Here is a 21,263-nt window from a genome sequence, read left to right as displayed (position 1 = left end):
TATTTTAACAAAGTCTTTTGACATTGGAGATCCAATCTATGAATGTCAGTATTGTAAGGCACAAATGTGGACCAGGGAAAATACAGAACAATCAAAAATAGAACCCCCAACATTCTCACTATGTTGTTTGAAGGGAAAAGTCGTTCTACCTATATTGCAAAAACCACCTCAATTGTTGAGTGACCTTTTGGAGAAAAGACACGAGAAGAGCAACAAATTTATTGAGAACATTCGTGCTTACAATATGATGTTCTCATTTACTTCGATGGATGGAAAAATAGATTACTCTATAAATACAGGTTCCGGTCCTTATACTTTTCGATTGGGAGGTCAAAATCTACATCGCATAGGGAGTTTGCTTCCACTTGAAGGATCAGCCCCTAAATTTTCCCAGCTCTATATATATTTATGACCCAGGTGCAGAGATACAACATCGAAAAAATACTCTCAGGTCAATAAACATTCAAATTTCTATTAATTTTTATCTTCTTCTTCATTAAGTTTGATCACGTGCCATTTATAATAATAATAATAATAATAATAATAATAATTTTTTAGAATTATTATAACATTTGTATAATAAATAACATAGAATAGTATAAACTGAAGTAGTAATTTGATTAACAAAATTCATTTATTATTATGTTATTAAATTCAATTGCAACCATAAAGTCAAATTATACATTTTATAAATACAGAATCTATTAATTCAGTTAGTAATACCAATTAAACATACGTTTAGAATCTTTTAATTTTTAATTTATTTATTGTTATGTTTTTTTTTTTCTTCCAGTTCCTTATAGTTATATATTTTTTAATTTTATTTTTTTATTATAATTTCACTAAGGGTAAAATATTATATTCAAACAAAAAATAATTATAATAAATAATTTTTTATTTTTGCAGCTAACATCAATCTTTTGTTAAACAAAATGATTATTTGCATGTAGTAATACTTATTTTTAGGTATATATATATATATATATATATATATATATATATTTAATGCTTCTCAGAAATATTGATCCATCTAATGAGCTTTGCAATGACACTAGGCTGATAGTAACTCAACTTGGAGAACGCGTAATTGAAGGCAAACTCATATCAGGAAAAAATGCGGGTAAGAAGTTTCCCATAGCTAGAATGATTATGAGTCCATCAGATTTTGCTAAATTTTCAATTCGGTTTCAGAGAAGGCAATTTCCTGTGAGTGTTTGTTTTGCTATGACAATAAATAAAAGTCAGGGACAATCTCTTTCAAATGTATGATTATCCCTACCGAAATCAGTTTTTAGTCATGGACAACTCTACGTGGCAATCTCAAGAGTTACTAGAAAGAGAGGTCTAAAGATTTTAGTAGTGATGAGAGTGGTCATACGCAAGACACAACAACTAACGTTGTGTATGATGAAGTTTTCGATAGATTATGAGGTAATTGCAAATTTAATATTTTATTCAATCTTTAAAAGTTTAAGTCATTAACGATATTATTTAAAATATTTTTTTTCTTATATTTTACTAGGCTGATTTGATATGTGTGTGCTGCTTGTGCTTGGAGGGAAGAAAGGTGCAATAAATCCCATCATATTTCTTCATGTTCATAGGTAAAATATGTTATATGAGGATGGTTGAGCCGGGTCGGTTTAGGAACGATGGTTAGGCCGGAATTCTTGAAACTGACCTTCCAGCTCCTCTTTCCTTTCCTTTTTGTTTTCGTTTTAGACGAGTACTCTTTTTCCTTTCTACGATTTTTCCTACCAGGTTTTTCATAAAAGGGTTTTAACGAGACTCGACCCTTAGTCTGCTTCTTTTTTGCTTTCAAAGGTTTCTTAGGTTTTTCTTTTCTTTTATATATAATCGCATTATAATAATATGTTATATGAGGATGGATATATTTCATCTTTTACTCTATCAAGTTTCGGCTTGGGACTTCGGAGTTTGCTTTATTCTTTTTTTTTTTTTTGAAGGGGGATAGATGTTGATTTTTAAGCATCGAAAATTTCTAAAATCATTATAATCAGATTGGATTGGTGGAAGTGTCTAAGAAATAGTTTCTTACAATTAGCTTGTGAGTTGAGAGGATTGTTTGACTAAATATTAGTAGTAAAAATGTATTTAGTTAACATCTTTTACTTTAAAACAAATTTATTTAATGCTTTATTTTAGTGAAAAAAATTCATCAAATAAAAAATGTATTGAATAATTATAAATATTTATATGTTTTCATATATTCCCGTCGAAAAAACCGACTAGTTACTAGAGGTAAAAAGAGAAAAACTTAACCACTTTGTTAGCATGCAATTTTTTTACAACAAAGAATACTTATTAAATATCACCATTTAACAAAAAGAGTAACATTATTAAATATGACCATTTAATTAATTTTATTTTATGAGTTTTGTGTGGACCAGGTACACCAATTTAGCTACAATAAGAGCCCCTCCCTACTAGTATAGTGTAAAAAGACAAAATCGTACATGGTGGGCCCTAATGTCGAAAGGCACTCAAAATCACAAAACACGCACACCCACACGCTTACCATCACAACAGATGAACAAATCGACTTGGAAATCAAAATCACTCATCATCTGACACGCGTCGATTGATGAGTGGTCCGTCGTCTACCAAAACGCTGACGTCTTGTTTCATATCTCACTCTTCTCTCATCCATCTCAAAAGCAACAAAAACTAAAAAGAAAAGGACCTTGCTATTTGGATCAATTTGATCCGGATCAAATCCAAAAAATAATTAATGTTCAACATAAAAAGACATATTTACCCTTTATGTATTTTTCATTTTAATATTAATGGAATATGTATATATATTATTGGGAACATTATTTTCAATAAATACTTTTGTATTTTCAATGAGAAGTTTGACTAATTTATAATATATTTTGTAAACCAACATGAATGTATTTAATTACTCAATCATGCATTTATTATCATGCTTTGATATTCTTTATGTATCTGACGTTTTTTATTTTTTTTGTTAACATGTTTTACTTTTATTTTTGTTATGTATGCTTTTCTTTTTTGTAAAGACTAAATTCAATGGATACATTTTAAGCTAAAGTTTTTCGTACGCATTTGATTGATAATATGTAAAGTGATTTAAATATACACATAATTCATAAATTATATATATTGTATGAAATATAATTAATTTTTATATTTATTAACTAAAAATAAAGAGTCAAAATTTTATATTTTAAAAATAAATACATGTAAATGAAATTGTCACCTCTTGTCCAATTGCTACAATTGAAGTATATATTTTTCTTGCTCACAAATATATATGAATAACAACTTTAGCTTTAGTGATCGCCAACATAATTTTAAAATATATTGTGTACTTTTCATTCTTTTTTCGCTGGATATCTTAATGCATTAAAAAGTTATTGCTTAATATATACGAAAAAACGGCTTAACTACAGTGATTGTATTAGTTTTGTAGCTTTTAGTATGGTAACTTGACGAAATAAACTATACTTTATTAAATATAATTAATTCATAATTTTTAATATTCATTAACTATAAACAAAGGGTTCAATATTTTATCAAGGGTAGAGGGTTTACAATTTCGTACATCGTCCTTGCATATATACATTTTTTTTAAATTTCAAAAACACATGCACACATGAGTCAATCCACTGACTTTAAGATTGTTTGAGGAGCGTTTTATATTTAACAATAAAGTCTATTTTAAAGTATTTTTTATATTTAAATTATGAAAATAGTATTATATGAATGTTAAAATTTTATGTTATACAAGAAACGGGTAGGAACAATTATTGCTCGTTATATCAAAATAAAAATGATCGCAGATGTTGTTAGAATAGGACGTATAAATGTTTGAAATGATGTCTATTATTGAAACTTTAGATGCATTAAGCAATGCCAATGTACACTAAAGGAGATCGATAGATGCATAACAATCATTAACACCACCATTTGTTAAATCTCTAATACATATACTTACTAAATATTTTATTTACATTTATTGAACATGTGTGATCATTTAATACAAAAATATGTTATTATTTCATTTAAAGTCTATTTTAATTATATATATTACCAATATAAATTTTCATAATATTATAAACTTTGGTTGGACAATTTATTTACATTTATCCGTAAGACTAACAAATATAAAATATTAAAAAGATAAAAAAAATTAACTAATAATTTAATTTACGCAATATCAAATTTTTTCATAATATTATAAACTTAGGCAATATGTTACTATTTATGTAATTGGTTGAGCTTTCATATATATATGATATGATTTATTTACAAATATATATATATATATATGTATGTATGTATGTATGTATGTATGTATGTATGTATGTATGTATGTATGTATGTATGTATGTATGTATGTATGTATAGAGCGGGCTAAAATAAGTACACTTCTTAAAATATAAAATAAAAATCATTTTAAGCCCTTAGATCATCAAGATCTACGGTTGATTCAACATCCTGTTGGATGAATTCATGGTCCTGAGTTCGAATCCCAAAAGTAGCAAAAATTTATTTTTCGCAATTCATACCTTTATACAGCGAATTGATATGTGTTATACATAAAATTCATACATTATTTGTAGTTGTTATTTTTTATTTTAAGAGGTCGATAGCCCTCCTATATATATATATGTGTGTGTGTGTGTGTGTGTGTGTATCACATACTTAATAAATTAGAATAATTTGTACAAGTAAAGTAATTATTTTTAGTATGAAAAAAAAATTGTGTGAGATTGAGCCTATTGTAATCTCCAATGAAATCATGAATAAATTACGAAGAATTTGAGTTTACTAATTTTAATGTGTGTGAGATTGAGCCTATCGTAGATCTTCATGATCTAACGGGTGAAAATAGTTTATATTTTATATTCTAAAAAACTTTTACAATTTTTTTAGAATATAAAATATAAACTATTTTCACCCGTTAGATCATCAAGATCTACGATAGGCTAAATCTCACACACATTAAAATTAGTAAACTCAAATTCTTCTTAATTTATTCATGATTTCATTGGAGATTACAATAGGCTCAATCTCACACAATTTTTTTTTCATACTAAAAAAAATTACTTGTACAAAATATGCTAATTTTATTAAGTATGTGATATACATATACATATATACAATCCTAAATTAGAATATATATTATATTACATTTTAGACTTTTTATATTTTTGGTTGTGTTTCGAATAATTACGATCTCATGGAAAATACTAAAATCAAGATGATGTTGAAAAATACACAATACTTGATAAATAATAATAATAATAATAATAATAATAATAATAATAATAATAATAATAATAATAATAATAATTGGGGGTGTTTAAATAAAAAAATGTTACAAACTTTTATAATCTTGATAACTAATGTTACAAACTTGATAAATAATAATAATAAAAATGTTACAATACTCATTAATGATTTATGTAAAGAAATTTAATTTAGATATATTATCCAACATAATAATAATAATAATAATAATAATAATATATAAATATTTAAATTTTTAAATTGAAATACATTTTATAGTGATTGGGGATGTTTAAATAAAAAAATGTTACAAAAACAAAAAGGTCAGATAAAACATAAAAACATATTAAAAAACAAGTTATTTATATATACCAAACTACTTATTTTCTTAAATAAAAAATGCTACGAATTATGAAATGTTTAATTTTTTATAAAAAAAATTAAATGAAATGTTCAATTTTACATAGCACCGAATTTTATGTATCCAATATATGTTCAATGTATTGATTTAAGTGCATATGTTCATGAACTTAATTTATGGCCTAGAAAATTGAAAAGACATTCAATTTATATTCACAATATATTAAATTTAGTATTTTAAAATAATAAACTTTTATAAGGGACATTTAAGGTAAAACACATTTTCAGTCATTTTTTTGGACTTTTATAGCCCTACTGATTCGGATAAAATTGATCCGTAAAGATTTATCCAAAAGAAAATCACTTGACTCACAAATTTTCTTCACAAAAAGAGCGACATAAAAGAAAAGAATAAATAAAACATCCAATCTGGACGCTTTCTTCCACATCGAGCTCTACAGAACTCCGTTTACGCTCATCTCAAATCTGCTAGCCAGGTAAAACACCAATCTCTGTTCGAAGAATTCCACAGTCAATGTCATTTTCTTGAATTAATTTTCTAGGTTTTATTCCCCTTTCCCATTTTCGTGCAGATTGGAAGCGCTCAACCGAGAAATTATGCCCAATTCCGTAGCAGAACCGCACCACTCAAACGGCGTCGCGGCAAATAACTCCGATCCGAAATCGAGCAACGGCACTGTGAGCCGCAAGCCGTTCAAGATTTTCATCGGCTATGATCCGCGCGAAGATCTCGCTTACGAAGTCTGCCGCTATTCTCTATTGAAAAGATCTTCGATCCCGCTCGAAATCCACCCGATCAAGCAGACCGAATTGCGCGAAAGGGGGGTTTATTGGCGGGAAAGGGGGAAATTGGAGAGCACGGAGTTCTCATTCTCCCGTTTCCTGACCCCATTCCTGGCCAATTTCGAGGGCTGGGCGGTTTTCGTGGATTGCGATTTCCTATACCTAGCCGACATCAACGAATTGTTCCAATTGATCGATGAGAAATACGCGATCATGTGCGTGCAGCACGACTACGCGCCTAAAGAGACGACGAAGATGGATGGGGCAGTGCAGACTGTGTATCCGAGGAAGAACTGGTCTTCCATGGTGGTGTACAACTGCAGCCACCCCAAAAACCGCGAGCTGACGCCTGAGGTGGTGAACAAGGAGACGGGCGCGTTCCTGCATAGGTTTCAGTGGCTCGAAGATGGTGAGATTGGGGAGATTCCGTTTGTGTGGAACTTCCTTGTGGGCCACAATAGGGTTGTGGAGGGCGACTGGAGCACCTATCCGAAGGCGATACATTACACGCTTGGGGGGCCGTGGTTCGAGCAGTGGAAGGATTGCGAGTTTGGTGATCTGTGGTTGAAGGAGTTGGAGGAGATGAGGAAGGATTCGGAGGAGAAGAAGGATTAGGTGTAGCTCTTTTGACAATGTAGCTTCGTGGATGAGGTAAATTGGGATGATTGGCATTCGCTTTGGAAGAATTCTTTAGCTGGAGTTATATATGTTTGTTGATTGTAGGTGTATTACTGTTGTTGGTTTTGGACTAGGCGATTTGAATGTTGTTTGTTTGGGGGCATTGTATTTTTTGTGATTGTTTGGTGAAGGGGAATTATGTAGGATGTTTGATTTGATTCTGATTGACTTTGTTATAACACGATACTAGTTGTTATCCTCATCTATATAATGTTTAGTAGTATGCTCTGCAGCTCATGAGTTCCATTTGATTATTTGTCTCTGTCTCTCTCTTGCAATATCCTTTTCAAGAAGGATGAGATGAGATGAGATGAGATGTGTTTGGTTGTAGTATGAATATTCAGCTTCCGAGTGAAGTTGAGAGATTCTTGACGAGTGTTTAGTCAAAAATTGACTTCGGGAAAACCATTAGAAACCAAATTAAAGTCTAATAACCTCAGAGTGAAGTTGAGAGATTCTTGATTAATGGAAACTGAAGTTGTATTGAGTGAAAAATTGACATTGAAAAACCACCAGAAATTCTCGATGAATGAAAACTGAAATATTAATAAAAAATTTCAAAATAAAAATAAAAAATGGGGATAATTTTTTTTTTTTTAAAAAAAAACGATGAATGAAAACTGAAATATTAATAAAAAATTTAAAAATAAAAATAAAAAATGGGGATAAATGAAAACTGAAATATTAATAAAAAACTTAAAAATAAAAATAAAAAATGGGGTGAGAGAGGCTCGAACTCTCGACCTCAGGATTACTCAGAAGCTATGAGACCTACGCGCTAGCCAACTGCGCCACCACCCCTTATTGTAATTATTACATATATTAAATTATTAAATCTTATGATATTTATATTTTTTTGATAAATTAACAGTATTAAATAAAAAAATTTAAAGGCCGCGTCAGATGAGACTCGAACCCGAAGACCTTAGACCTTGGATATTAACCAATTACCGCTTGACCAACACACACAATAGATTAGAGTTATAAAATGTGATGTTCTTGAAAAGATGGAGACATGTTTGAACTAAGATTTCCAACAATAGATGATAAATGCACATTTAGAAATTTGTAATTTAAGTTTTTTTGAATTAAGAGCTTGTTGTTTTTGTAAAAGTTGAGTCATTATACTTTTATGTTTGATGTAGTTCCTTGTATAAAATTGAGGTCCGCATATACTTTTTATATATGTTGATATTTCGGCCCTAATTTAACATAAATGAAATTAAGGGGACTTATTTTTAACAAATGAAAATTCGAGAGCCAATTTGGAAAAAGTGGAACTACATGGACCCAAAAACGCATTTGTCAATTTTTGAAGAATATGTTTCTTGCAAGACTATCTCACTGACTGGAAATTCATGCGACAAAATATTTAAATCATAATTTTTCATTGAAAATATTAACTTTCTTACTCATTTTTTATTTTAAATACATTAGTGCAATTTTTACACACCAAAGAGTAGCTGTGAATGTATATGCTAACTAGGGGTGATGAACGGGTCGGGTACAGTATAACCGTATACCGTATCCAAAATTCGGGTACCCGTTCTCAAAATTTAATATTTATGTTACCCGCACCCGAATCCCAACGGTATTTGAATACCGATTAAACGAGACGGTTATATGGGTCAGTTAAACGGATAACCGAAATACCATTAAAAAAGGTTAGCTATATTAGATGGCAGCTATTTAGTACTCCTATTAACTTATTTAATTAATTCACCTTCACGATTTCTTGTGCGATGATTTCACTGAGTTGACTTAATATTTTAATAGAATTTAATAGTTTATTATTGATTGTTCTATTATACTTTGACTATTTATAAGTTTATTTAATTATTAAATTTTAAATTGATACATTTCCTTTCACGTAAAGTTGTAGTTATATTATAAATATCAAATTAAATATATTTATATTAATAAAATTATATTTTATAATTTTAAAATTAATTAAATTGGTTAAACGAGTATACTCGGTAATCAAAAAATTTCAATACTCATACCCATAATCGTACCATTTAGTTAAATATCGGGTATCGATTACCCGATAACCGACGAATTTCGATTCGATTCGAATATAACCAATACTCAATATCCAAATAAGCATCCCTAATGCTAACAAAGCCTCTTCAATTGGTATATTTTGAGTACTCTCTCTCTATATATATATATGTATATACAGTATATTATACTCCATCCGTCCCATGCAGCATGACCCATTTCTTTTCGGCATGGAAATTAAGAAATTTGTATTTTGTGTGTTAAATGTGGTAGGTGAAAAAGTGAAAAGGTGAATAAAAGATAAATTTTTTGTTATTTTTAGAAACATGTCAAGTTTCGCGGAACAAATTAAAAAAGAAATTAAGTCATGCTTCGTGGAACGGAGGGAGTAATTTACTATAATGATTTTATCAACGGATTTGGTGAAAAAGTGTAACATCTCCTTTAGTAGCTTACAACTTTAAATAAGGAGGAAGAAAAAGCCCACAACATTTGAATATTGTACTTACCTACGAAAAAAAATAGTATCCTATAAAGTTATAAACTATTAGTAGCCGACCAATCATAACATTAAATATTTCGAAACCCGTTTGCCAAAAGAAAATCGAAACACTTGAATTGCTTTCTCCATAGTTTCATTTTCTGGATTTATAAGAAATATTGCAGTAATATGAATGCGACCAATGAATGAAATAAATCGCATATTTAATTATTTAAATTTATTTTACTGTTATTCAATTATTATCATTTTTATCACCTTACGTTTTTTAAATATGTTGGACTCTCTAACGACAAAATAATTTGAGTAAATTGAACGCTAATAGTAATAACCAAAGATACTAAACCTTTGAATACACACAAGTCTGTTTTGCCCGACTTTTTTGAAGGATATTTCTTTAAAGTACTCTATTCCACGCAAAAAATGCAAGTCGCAACGGTTTGTGTGAGAAGGAAATAGTAGAAAACTGGAATACGTATATATTATGTATACTTTTGGCTTTTACCACCTTTTCTATCCAATCTTTTCTCTGTGATCACATAAAATAACATGTATTTTCAGAAAATATTATTGAAAAAAATGAACTTTCCAACTTTTCGAAAAAATAGTAAACAATTTAAATCTTGTAAGGGTAGGTGAGAAAACGCCAAGATAGCAAAACCTTCATACGGTGAAATAAATCTTTTTTCTCTTACATGTGCTTGCATTTTGTGGGTGTCTAAAAGAGAGAGAAAGAGAGAGAGAGAGAGAGGGGGGAGAGCTAGAGAGAGATGGGTTCTTATGGGATGCTTGCAAAGAGGGCTTTGCTTACTGAAACTCCTGTTATGGTTGAGGTATTCAATTTTCTCCTATAAAGAATGAGATCCCTTTAATTTTTTTCAATTTAATGTTCAATGTTTTACAGGCATGTATATGATAATGTATAATTTGAAACTGTATTCTTGAAGTTTTGATAAATGAGTAGCTTTAATTATGTGTAAAGGTGATTTCTTTACTTCAGATTGCATAAAAAATTAATGTTTTAACACTTTCAGATGCAGAAGCTGATCCGAGGTGTGAAAGATTGCGTTTCTCTAGCTCAGGTTTCTTTACTTTTCCCAATGTTAATTTTTTTGCAACTTCATGAAATTATAAATTTTGAATTATTGCACCTATTTTCTGAGTTATCGAGGTCGAGAAATTGAGATGCGTGAAGGGGTTAATGCTTTTCTTGGGTTGAACCGTGAAGTTTGTGCTGTCCAATTATTGGGAAAGTGCATTTTCTTGAACTTGACATTTTGTAATTGCTGGATGTTGTTGTTTTTCTATTTGGTACTTTGCGTAAGTTGAGACTTGTTTAAAATAATGGTGGTGATTGGGATTAGTTTATGATTTGTAAAAAGTTCTTGATCATATTGGCAGACAAAAGCTCCTGCATCTTGAAATTTGTATTCTTGAATATGGCCTTTCTATATAACTACTGCATCTCTAGATGACCGAGAAACTATAGTTTATTGTGGTACTTCACTTGGCTTGTAGCAGGATTATGTTAAATTATGAGGAAAACATATAAAGGAGGTCTATGATGCTAACATCGAGATCTTTTTATCGACATAAATTGGGAACTGATTCAGATGCCCTTGCTTTATGTTGGTTTGCTTTCCAATATTGTTTTTGATTTATCTTATGACTTGGTTTGGAAGCTTAAAGTGACCACTTGTCTTCTAGTTAGTGAGACTTTAATGTGTGCATCTTTGTAAATTTTACCAATGTGATGAACTTTTCCACTGCACATGATTAATACAGATAGATTGAATTGGTTGCATCTTATCATTTTATAATGATGGTATTTTTCAGGGGGTAGTATACTGGCTACCACCGAAGGAGGCACTCGAAAAAGTGCAACAACTAGTATGGGAGCCTTCAGTTAGTCGCTATGGTGCTGATGAGGGCCTTCCTGAGCTGAGAGAGGCCTTAACAAATAAGGTCATATTTGTTGGACACTTAAATTTTCTTCTTTTCTCCTAGCACTTGTTTTCTGCAATGCATCACTACTCATGATGGGGGATTCATAACATGACTAATCACATTTATGTCGTTGTTTATGGATATTCAAACATTTACCCTGTGAATTCATGTGCTTGGTCCTTCTTACACTATTTATTAATTATGACAATATGTGTATTGCTTATCTTGCAAATGGCATCTCATTTTGATTCTCGAGCTAATTATTTTTTGCAGTTACACAATGAAAACAAATTAAAGAAATCCTCAGTGATGGTGACTGCTGGGGCAAATCAGGTGAGTTGTTGTTCCGATTCTTTCTTTGTCAAACACTATAGAAACAGAGTTTCTCATGACAAAGGCTTACATGGTGGAACTGGACATGTTACACGGGGCTAGCTTCTTAGCCTTTTTCTTTTCTGTTATGCTAATTTTATGGATCTGGTTAGGGATCGAAAAAATTAACCAGTTAGATTTACACGGGGCTAGCTTCTTAGCCTTTTTCTTTTCCTGTTTGTTTCCTCAAAGAGGTTCTTCTAGCATACAGAATCTATACGACAGCATATGAGCGAGATTTGAATTCTCTCAGTGAGTTTTAATTTGCATACAGATAGATTTTCTGCTCTGTAGAAGTTACCGATTTGAAGTTTGTTTGAGTACTTTTCTTTCACATGGATCAATACTGCATTTTAACAGCCTTAGCTGTTGCAAGCTTTTCTTCCACCATCGTGCCTGCATTCATGTTGTATAAGTTTACTAACATCTGCCGAATTTTTTTGCAGGCTTTTGTCAATATTGTTCTTACACTATGTGATGCGGAAGATAGCGTTGTCATGTTCGCCCCGTACTACTTCAATTCGTACATGTCGTTCCAGATGACTGGAGTGACTAACATTCTGGTGGGCCCTGGTGATCCCAATACACTTCATCCAGATGCAGGTTGGTGCCTCAATAAAAATGCTCATGTCTGTGGATGACGGCATTTCCTATAATTACCTTCCTAAAAACGGCTTATCAAGGATGCTCTGTTTAATTAAAGTATGCATAGAAAATATGTATGCTAGCATTAACCGCCAGCAAAACTCCACGCTCCATTACTTGCTAGAGAATACATTGTAATTTTATCATAACCTTCTTGTTTGCCCCAAATATTCACACACTGCTGATTGGTTTATAGTCTGTTTCCCAACTTCTGATGAGACACAGTCAATCTTCTAATAGATATAGTACGCAGATAGAAGCAGAAAAGTCTTTTGGGATAAGTTCCTTACCATATGAATAAGGATTGATGCTCATGTTGATTGTGACATATGCTGTCTGATTTCAGTTATCTCGATCTGTAAATACTGAAATTCACTCTGTTTCCAGACTGGTTAGAAAATACATTACAACATACAAAACCAACTCCGAAGCTTGTAACTGTTGTAAATCCTGGCAATCCGTCGGGAACCTACATCCCTGCACCTCTTCTTCAGGTTCGTCTTGCCTTTACTGCAAATTTCCATCTACATTTATTGAAACAATGTTTGTCTTGACACTTCACTTATTTCTCTGCATTTGCTATTTGAGCAGAGGATATCAGATATTTGCAAAAAGGCGGGATGTTGGCTTGTAGTTGACAACACATATGAGTAAGTGAATTTTCTTCATTTAACTTACAATGTTGATATGATTAGATTGATTGCTACTTTACCACTTGACTGCTTTTGAACTAAATGGCTGATAAAATAAAGTATCTTAGATTCTTAATTACTCCCTCCGTCCCATGAAGCAAGACCAAGTTTCCTTTTTGGTCTGTCCCACGAAGCAAGACCAGTTTCTAAAAGTAGCAAAAAATTTACTCTTTATTCACCCTTTCACCTACCACACTTAACACACAAAATATCAATTTCTTAATTCCCGTGCCGAAAAGAACTTGGTCTTGCTTCATGGGACGGAGGGAGTACTTTTCTTATAGCAGTTTTATATGTATTTTTTTTTAGAGAAATATAGCAGATTTATATTGATATCCTTTAGTGACTGGCTTTATTAGAAGTTTCATCCTAAACCGAGCAAACTAATAACTTTGTACTTGAGACATGAGGTTGTGCTCCGAGAGCCATTTCCCTCAAGGGCAATGACCATCCACGCCTTCCAGAAACGATGTTTTTAGCTATGCACATTCTCTTGGTTGGATCAGAGAGCATCTTAGTCATATTAAGCTATAACCAGGCTTGGCAAAGCTCTAAAACAACAGCAATAAGCTAAAAGATTTGAGAAATTGGAAACATTAGAAAGAAAGAAGTGTTCGGTTAATCTGTAAATTGCCCTCTTTTTAAAGATTTTCACCGTTCCCTTTTCTGATAGGTCCAGGATGGTCGTATCACCTTGACTACCAAAACAACTTTTCCATCACCCTTGTTTATGTGGTCGAATCTTGTATGGTCTTTGCAGAGATTCCCTTCTAAGTATGGACAGTTTGACACAGTTGGTATTTTCATTGATATGTCACGAATTTCTTTCTAGGTACTTCATGTATGATGGTCGAAAACACGTGTGCCTTGAGGATGATCACATAGTCAACATATTTTCCTTCTCGAAAGCTTATGGGATGATGGGATGGAGAGTTGGATACGTAAGTTCGCTTTCATGTTTTGAAAATCAATCAAATTGTCATCTTTTGAGCATGCAAGTCAGAACTCTTGATTTGCCTTATTGATATGAATGATCAACCATGCCTAGTTTCATATCAATTGAATCTGATTTGCATGTTACCACGTCTCGATCAACTATCCCCTTGCAGATCGCGTACCCTTCAGAAGTCGAAGGCTTAGCCGCTCAACTCCTGAAGGTCCAAGACAACATCCCTATCTGTGCTTCCATAATATCCCAACAGCTCGCGCTTCACTCCCTGAAGTTGGGACCGAAATGGGTCACCGATCAAGTTGAGAAACTCGTTGCCAACAGGGAGCTTCTTATTGACGCGTTGTCCCCGTTGGGTAAAAATTGTGTTAAAGGAGGAGAAGGCGCGATTTACTTGTGGGCGAAGCTCCCAGACAAGTATAAGGATGACTTTGCGGTCATCAGTTGGCTGGCCAAGAAGCACAGGGTCGCGCTGATACCGGGTAGCTCCAGCGGGTGCCCCGGATATGTGAGGATCTCGTTCGGGGGGCTAGTCGAAGAGCAATGCCGGGAGGCGTCGAAGAGGCTCAAGAAAGGGCTAGAACAACTGGTAGATGAAGGCATGGTGCCATGATTTTCATTTGAATTCTTGTGGTAATTCCTAATTTTCTTCAGCCATCAATTGTGACAGAAACAAATATTTGTGAATCCTAAGGAATACCTGCAGATGGAAAAGAATAAAGTTTTATAAATGGCCAAATTTCCATACTTCTAATTTTCTTTGAGCATGGACTAAATATGATATGATTTTGATGCTTGGGTAAATATCTTGAATCAATAAACTATTACAATAAACAGATTTTGATGACTTAATTTTACTATTTATATATATTAGACTTAATCGGTGTTTGATTTTGCTGCTTGGATTAGGCTTAATTATTTTTACCGGTTGAATTGGTGTGAATTCAAATCAAATAAAATAAATATTTTAGCAAGACCAGACATCGATCTGAAGTCGATTCAAATATTCTAGCTCTATTATTGTACTATTGTGTCCTTTCTAAATATTCAATTGGTCCATTGATCACATATAACACTAGAACTAAATTATTTAGTTATTTTAATGTGGTCCAATTTCCAAAATTGAAAAAAACATAGCGATTGATCAAACTATGGACATATAACATTATGTTTCTTTACTTTAGTATTGACATCAATCTGAAGTCGATTCAGATATTTTAGCTCTATTATTGGACTATTGTGTCCTTTCCAAACATTTAATTGGTCCATTATATTGATCACATATAACACTAGAATTAAATTATTTAGTTATTTTAATGTGGGCCAATTTCCAAAAAAAAAAAAAAAAAAAACATAGCCACTGATCAGATAATGGACATATAACATTATGTTTCTTTAATTTTGGAAATTGGACCACAAAATAACTAAATAGTTTAGTTCTAGTGTGCCTTCAAAGTCAGCGGAATGGGTGTCAAAATATTCAAATTCAATTTTGCTGATTAAATCGTTTCATTTGTTATATCTGTTTGAGTCACAATCATTATTTTGTAATTTTATAAAACTATCAAGTTATTAACTTTATCTCTCATGAAATATATTCTTGCAAATTCTCTCTCCCAAAAAGGAAGAAAAAGTTAACGTAATTGGTGAAACGAGAAACTAACACCTAAACTAGAAAGCTTACACGAGACAAGATTTACGTGGTTCGGTCGAGAAGACCTACGTCCACGGGAGTTTTGGGGGTTTTTCAATATAATCGAGAGAGTATTACATTTTACAAGAAATGAATGAATAATGAGATAATCCTCTAATCTATGCCCCAAGGCCCTATTTATAAGCATGGACATAAACTTAAGGCCCTTAGGCCCATTAGACCCTTAAAGCCCATTAGCCCAATGAATCAAGCCCAAGCCCCATTATTCTAATCTACATCTTGAAATTGAGCCATCAAAGCTGGAAAGCGGAGCCGAGCTGAGCCGAGCCGGGAGTCAGGGCAATCCTGTATCAAATATCAGAAATAACCACAATAACAATAATAATAAGAAATATTCCCGTTATGTTTAGCACAGCGCTGGTGCATATTTCAGTCCTCATCAGTAATGCAAGCGACGGATTAACTATATCAATTTTTAAAACCGTTTATCATACGATCTATACCAATTATAAAAGAATTTTATTTTATAAAATTTAATTTAATTATTATATCCCTCGTATACTTAACAAGGTCAATTGTGTACTATTATAATTTATGTTGTATATTTTTATTCCCTTATATTAAGGGTAAATATCACTTTAATCCCCAAACTATATTCGCACTATCAATTATATCCTAAACTATCAAAAATAATTTTTTAAACCTTAAACTATCAATTTTGTATCAATTGCACCATTCATTCCTTTTTTTAGTCCTCATCAGTAATGCAAGCGACGGATTAACTATATCAATTTTTAAAACCGTTTATCATACGATCTATACCAATTATAAAAGAATTTTATTTTATAAAATTTAATTTAATTATTATATCCCTCGTATACTTAACAAGGTCAATTGTGTACTATTATAATTTATGTTGTATATTTTTATTCCCTTATATTAAGGGTAAATATCACTTTAATCCCCAAACTATATTCGCACTATCAATTATATCCTAAACTATCAAAAATAATTTTTTAAACCTTAAACTATCAATTTTGTATCAATTGCACCATTCATTCCTTTTTTTAGTCCTCATCAGTAATGCAAGCGACGGATTAACTATATCAATTTTTAAAACCGTTTATCATACGATCTATACCAATTATAAAAGAATTTTATTTTATAAAATTTAATTTAATTATTATATCCCTCGTATACTTAACAAGGTCAATTGTGTACTATTATAATTTATGTTGTATATTTTTATTCCCTTATATTAAGGGTAAATATCACTTTAATCCCCAAACTATATTCGCACTATCAATTATATCCTAAACTATCAAAAATAATTTTTTAAACCTTAAACTATCAATTTTGTATCAATTGCACCATTCATTCCTTTTTTTAGTCCTCATCAGTAATGCAAGCGACGGATTAACTATATCAATTTTTAAAACCGTTTATCATACGATCTATACCAATTATAAAAGAATTTTATTTTATAAAATTTAATTTAATTATTATATCCCTCGTATACTTAACAAGGTCAATTGTGTACTATTATAATTTATGTTGTATATTTTTATTCCCTTATATTAAGGGTAAATATCACTTTAATCCCCAAACTATATTCGCACTATCAATTATATCCTAAACTATCAAAAATAATTTTTTAAACCTTAAACTATCAATTTTGTATCAATTGCACCATTCATTCCTTTTTTTAGTCCTCATCAGTAATGCAAGCGACGGATTAACTATATCAATTTTTAAAACCGTTTATCATACGATCTATACCAATTATAAAAGAATTTTATTTTATAAAATTTAATTTAATTATTATATCCCTCGTATACTTAACAAGGTCAATTGTGTACTATTATAATTTATGTTGTATATTTTTATTCCCTTATATTAAGGGTAAATATCACTTTAATCCCCAAACTATATTCGCACTATCAATTATATCCTAAACTATCAAAAATAATTTTTTAAACCTTAAACTATCAATTTTGTATCAATTGCACCATTGTCACAGCCCGCCCTAACTAGGGATAGTTAGGCCGAGTGATCCACGACTAGGGATGGGGTTAAAGAAGAAGGGGAAGAAAAGGGGCGTCATTTATAGCCGTAAAACTTACTCATCTTAATAAAACTCGTCATTTTTATTCATTAATACTCAATTGAAAACAGTCTATGAAAGACAGCATAAAACTTAATTAATATCATTAATCAAGTTATACATCATATGAAACCATTCTCTTAAGACTCAAAGTATGACATAACATACTATAACATCAACAACATCTTGCAGCGGAAAGTAGCTAGACATATGTATGAAGACATATTCTAGACAGGTTAACTATTTATTAACAACCCTGGAGACTCCGCTCATTGCAGCACCATCATCACATCAGCTCAACCTGCACATTTAGAAAACATATGCAGGGCTGAGTACAAAAGCACTCAGTGGGCACGTATGCCTAGGTATAAAAATACATGCTTCAAAACTGTAAATTGTCATGCCATCATAAACAGTACAGCAAGGGAGTTTTTCGCTAAAAAGGCCCAAGCTTACTAAGTTCATTTGTGATTCTTAAAGTTCGTCTGATCAGACTAAGTTCTTTTGTAATCTATCATATCTGAAACTGTGTGCCGGAGAGGTGGCCACCTCTCACGGTCACTTGACCGGCCAACCCGCTAGATGACTCACGGTCACTGGTGTACACTAGCCCTGGCAGGATAGCTATCAACTGCTCAGGACCCGAATTCGATTGCATCATTGGCAAAGCCAAAGCAGATAGATATCATACTAAAATTTAAACATTTTATGGCAAGACAATACTTGAAATAACTTTAACTCAAATATTTTGTAACGAAATAACTTGCTCAAATGTAACATTAAATTCATTTGATAGATATATAAAACTGAAATTAACAGTTAAATCATCTCATGCATTCATTCGTATAAGAGGCCTACGACAAGCAGGGGATCTCTATATACGTATAGTAAAAGTAATGCCCACCTCGTTGTGTCTCTGTATCAATGAGTAACGTCACTCTCTCCCTCAAGTCGTTACTTCCCAAAAGGACCTTCATCGTTATGAAGAATTGGTGAGAAGTTATAAAAGAAACCTCGATTAATAATCTAATCTCTTTTATGAAACATTAGTATCTCTAATGTTCATCTCTCTTGATTGTTAATCAATATAACAATTATTATCTCTCGTCATTACTCATTAATTATAACATCCTTATGTTATAATTAACAGCACTTCAATTAAAAGAAATATTTAACACATCGAAAAGTCCACTTTCTTAGCAGATCTATTCGCTCTCATCTCGTCTAATTAACCAATTAGAAAGTTAAACTTTCCATTAGGCATGTATTTGAGTCACGGGTCAACAAGAATTGACTATGCTCAAATCCTAATTTCACTAAAAATTTCGGCATGACCCATTCATATATAATGTCAGCCACGAGATTTCATCGCGTGAATCTCACTACGTGAACTCGTCTCTCGACTCAAAACTTAACATCTTGACATCTTTTCAACGCAAACCAAACAATTCAAAATCATCAAAACTCTTTATCAGTAAACTATCATTTATACTCGACACCAATTGTTCGAGTGTCAGATACCAACATTTATGTGCGTTAATCATAACTCTCACAACTCACACCATTTAGTCATATCGTATCATCCATCAAAACAAATATAATCAAGTTGTTTTCTAGAAAGTTTTGCTGTTTTTGTGTCATCTTTAAAAATTCATAACAACCAACTCAATCATCATAAACTCTCATACCAAATGATCTCAAAACCTTCATGAAGTGTAGTTCACTCTAAAAATGGTAGTTAACCAAAAAGGTTAAAGGTTTTTGGAGATATTGCTCTTTTAGTGCAGGCTGTCAAAGATTGACAGTTTCTGCAAATTTTGTTTAGGCCATTAGAAACCAAGGCAAACCTTAATAAAATTCCATCAAATTTAATCAGCCAAAACTAAAGGTATCCTTGAAGATTTGGTTAAAATTTCACAAGAGAAAACGTTCATATGATCTGCCAAATAAACAATGAAACTCATACACTTTTACTGTTGGACAAATATGACAGCAGAACAGGGCATTTTTGAAATAATAAACTGCTCTGTTTCAGAGGTCATAAAAATCGAAATCTTATGTTTTTAGAAAAGTATTGAAGTCTAGTTTCGTTTAAAAAAAACGGTGATGCAAAATCCTTCATGGATTAATAGATATAAACGTTTTTGTGAAGTCTACCAATAGTTGACAGATTCTGTCAAGGATTTTTCAAAATATCTTTAAAATAGCAAACATCATCCAAAAGACATGAAATTTTGCAGCGACGAAATACACATATCATAGATAAACATACTAAAATTTCAGAGTCATCAAGCAATGAAAACTCATCGAAACATAAGCTTGAAACTGCTGTAAATTCCAGTTTTAATTTCGTTCAACCAATTATCATCCATAAATTGTAAATCAATTAGCATGCTCATGTGATATCGTAGAACACATATACGCAATAATATTCATTATGCAACGTCCCAAACTTCACGAATTTAAATAATCATGCTCTAAAAACTTATACAATTTTCGTGCTTGAAAAAATACGAATTTAATATATATCGATCCTAGCATACCCCTAAGCACAAATATCAAGTCAAAACGATCAAACAAAAATCGAAAGACAAGCTAATATGTGAAAAACGGGGCTGCCCTCATGGGTTTCATAGCTACGGTTCGTTCCGTTCTTACTCCCTTCATTAAACATGCTCAACATCTACCCAAGAACAACATACTAAAATTTCACGACGATCCGACGTCGTTTCAAAATAAAGTCGAGAATCGACGTTTTTCGACGTCGACGAAAATCGAAAAGAAAACCATCAAAACGTAGGTAGAGATCTTTCCTACTTAGATACGTGATCGAAAAGATGATCGGCGCTCGTCTCGGTGCTCAAATCGGAGGTCAAAAGCTCCGTCCAAGCTTAAATGGAAAATGGCGTGTGTAGTGTGTGTTTTAGGTGTTGTGTGTGTGAATATGTGAGTTGTGTGTGTGGTGTGGGCTGATATAGCGTGAGTTAGGTGAGATAGAGGGATAGTGGGCAGTTGGGGGGTGGTTAGGGGTAGGGTAGGTTAGATATTTAGGATATTAACCCGTTAGTCGTTAAATATCTCGTTTCATCTCGTTTTAACGACTAACTACCCATATTATTCGTTACTCGCCCTCTCAACCTCTACTCACTTTCATTACACTCGTAATTCTATATAAATATAGAAAATACAAGCTCGTTCTCGAAATTCTGATAAACGAGCTCGGTTCGTTTATCGAGAAATCCCGGTTTACTATTCACTCGTCGTCCAAAAATAAAAAC

General features: G+C 32.0%; 2 protein-coding genes and 1 non-coding gene across 3 annotated transcripts; 2 read left to right on the top strand and 1 right to left on the bottom strand.

Annotated features, from left to right (window-relative positions):
- Window positions 1-5,972: 5,972 nt before the first annotated feature.
- LOC130992226 (protein CDI-like) lies at window positions 5,973-7,354 on the top strand. Its single transcript, XM_057916774.1, has 2 exons — window positions 5,973-6,137; window positions 6,234-7,354. The coding sequence occupies exon 2, from the start codon at window positions 6,259-6,261 to the stop codon at window positions 7,057-7,059; it is 801 nt and encodes a 266-aa protein (XP_057772757.1). The 5' UTR covers window positions 5,973-6,137; window positions 6,234-6,258; the 3' UTR covers window positions 7,060-7,354.
- A 484-nt stretch (window positions 7,355-7,838) lies between these two features.
- TRNAM-CAU (transfer RNA methionine (anticodon CAU)) lies at window positions 7,839-7,923 on the bottom strand. Its single transcript is given in 2 exon segments — window positions 7,839-7,874; window positions 7,886-7,923. It is a non-coding gene; the product is annotated as a tRNA-Met (tRNA).
- A 2,131-nt stretch (window positions 7,924-10,054) lies between these two features.
- LOC130992222 (aromatic aminotransferase ISS1) lies at window positions 10,055-14,981 on the top strand. The gene is made up of 9 exons (XM_057916772.1): window positions 10,055-10,455; window positions 10,657-10,704; window positions 11,459-11,587; window positions 11,843-11,902; window positions 12,388-12,544; window positions 12,974-13,080; window positions 13,178-13,236; window positions 14,111-14,219; window positions 14,388-14,981. Exons 1-9 carry the CDS (start codon window positions 10,393-10,395, stop codon window positions 14,838-14,840), a joined length of 1,185 nt encoding a protein of 394 aa, XP_057772755.1. The 5' UTR covers window positions 10,055-10,392; the 3' UTR covers window positions 14,841-14,981.
- The last annotated feature ends 6,282 nt before the right edge of the window (window positions 14,982-21,263 follow it).

Source organism: Salvia miltiorrhiza, chromosome 7, assembly GCF_028751815.1.
Source record: "Salvia miltiorrhiza cultivar Shanhuang (shh) chromosome 7, IMPLAD_Smil_shh, whole genome shotgun sequence".
Classification (NCBI taxonomy): domain Eukaryota; kingdom Viridiplantae; phylum Streptophyta; class Magnoliopsida; order Lamiales; family Lamiaceae; genus Salvia; species Salvia miltiorrhiza.
This window is presented reverse-complemented; position numbering and strand designations above follow the sequence as displayed.

Bases quoted from the DNA above. Each gene is read 5' to 3' on its own strand.
- LOC130992226 (XM_057916774.1), top strand. From the start codon at position 6,259: ATGCCCAATTCCGTAGCAGAACCGCACCACTCAAACGGCGTCGCGGCA.
- LOC130992222 (XM_057916772.1), top strand. From the start codon at position 10,393: ATGGGTTCTTATGGGATGCTTGCAAAGAGGGCTTTGCTTACTGAAACT. The intron at 11,903-12,387 runs GTGAGTTGTTGT...ATTTTTTTGCAG, and splicing joins TGACTGCTGGGGCAAATCAG to GCTTTTGTCAATATTGTTCT. The intron at 13,081-13,177 runs GTTCGTCTTGCC...CTATTTGAGCAG, and splicing joins TCCCTGCACCTCTTCTTCAG to AGGATATCAGATATTTGCAA.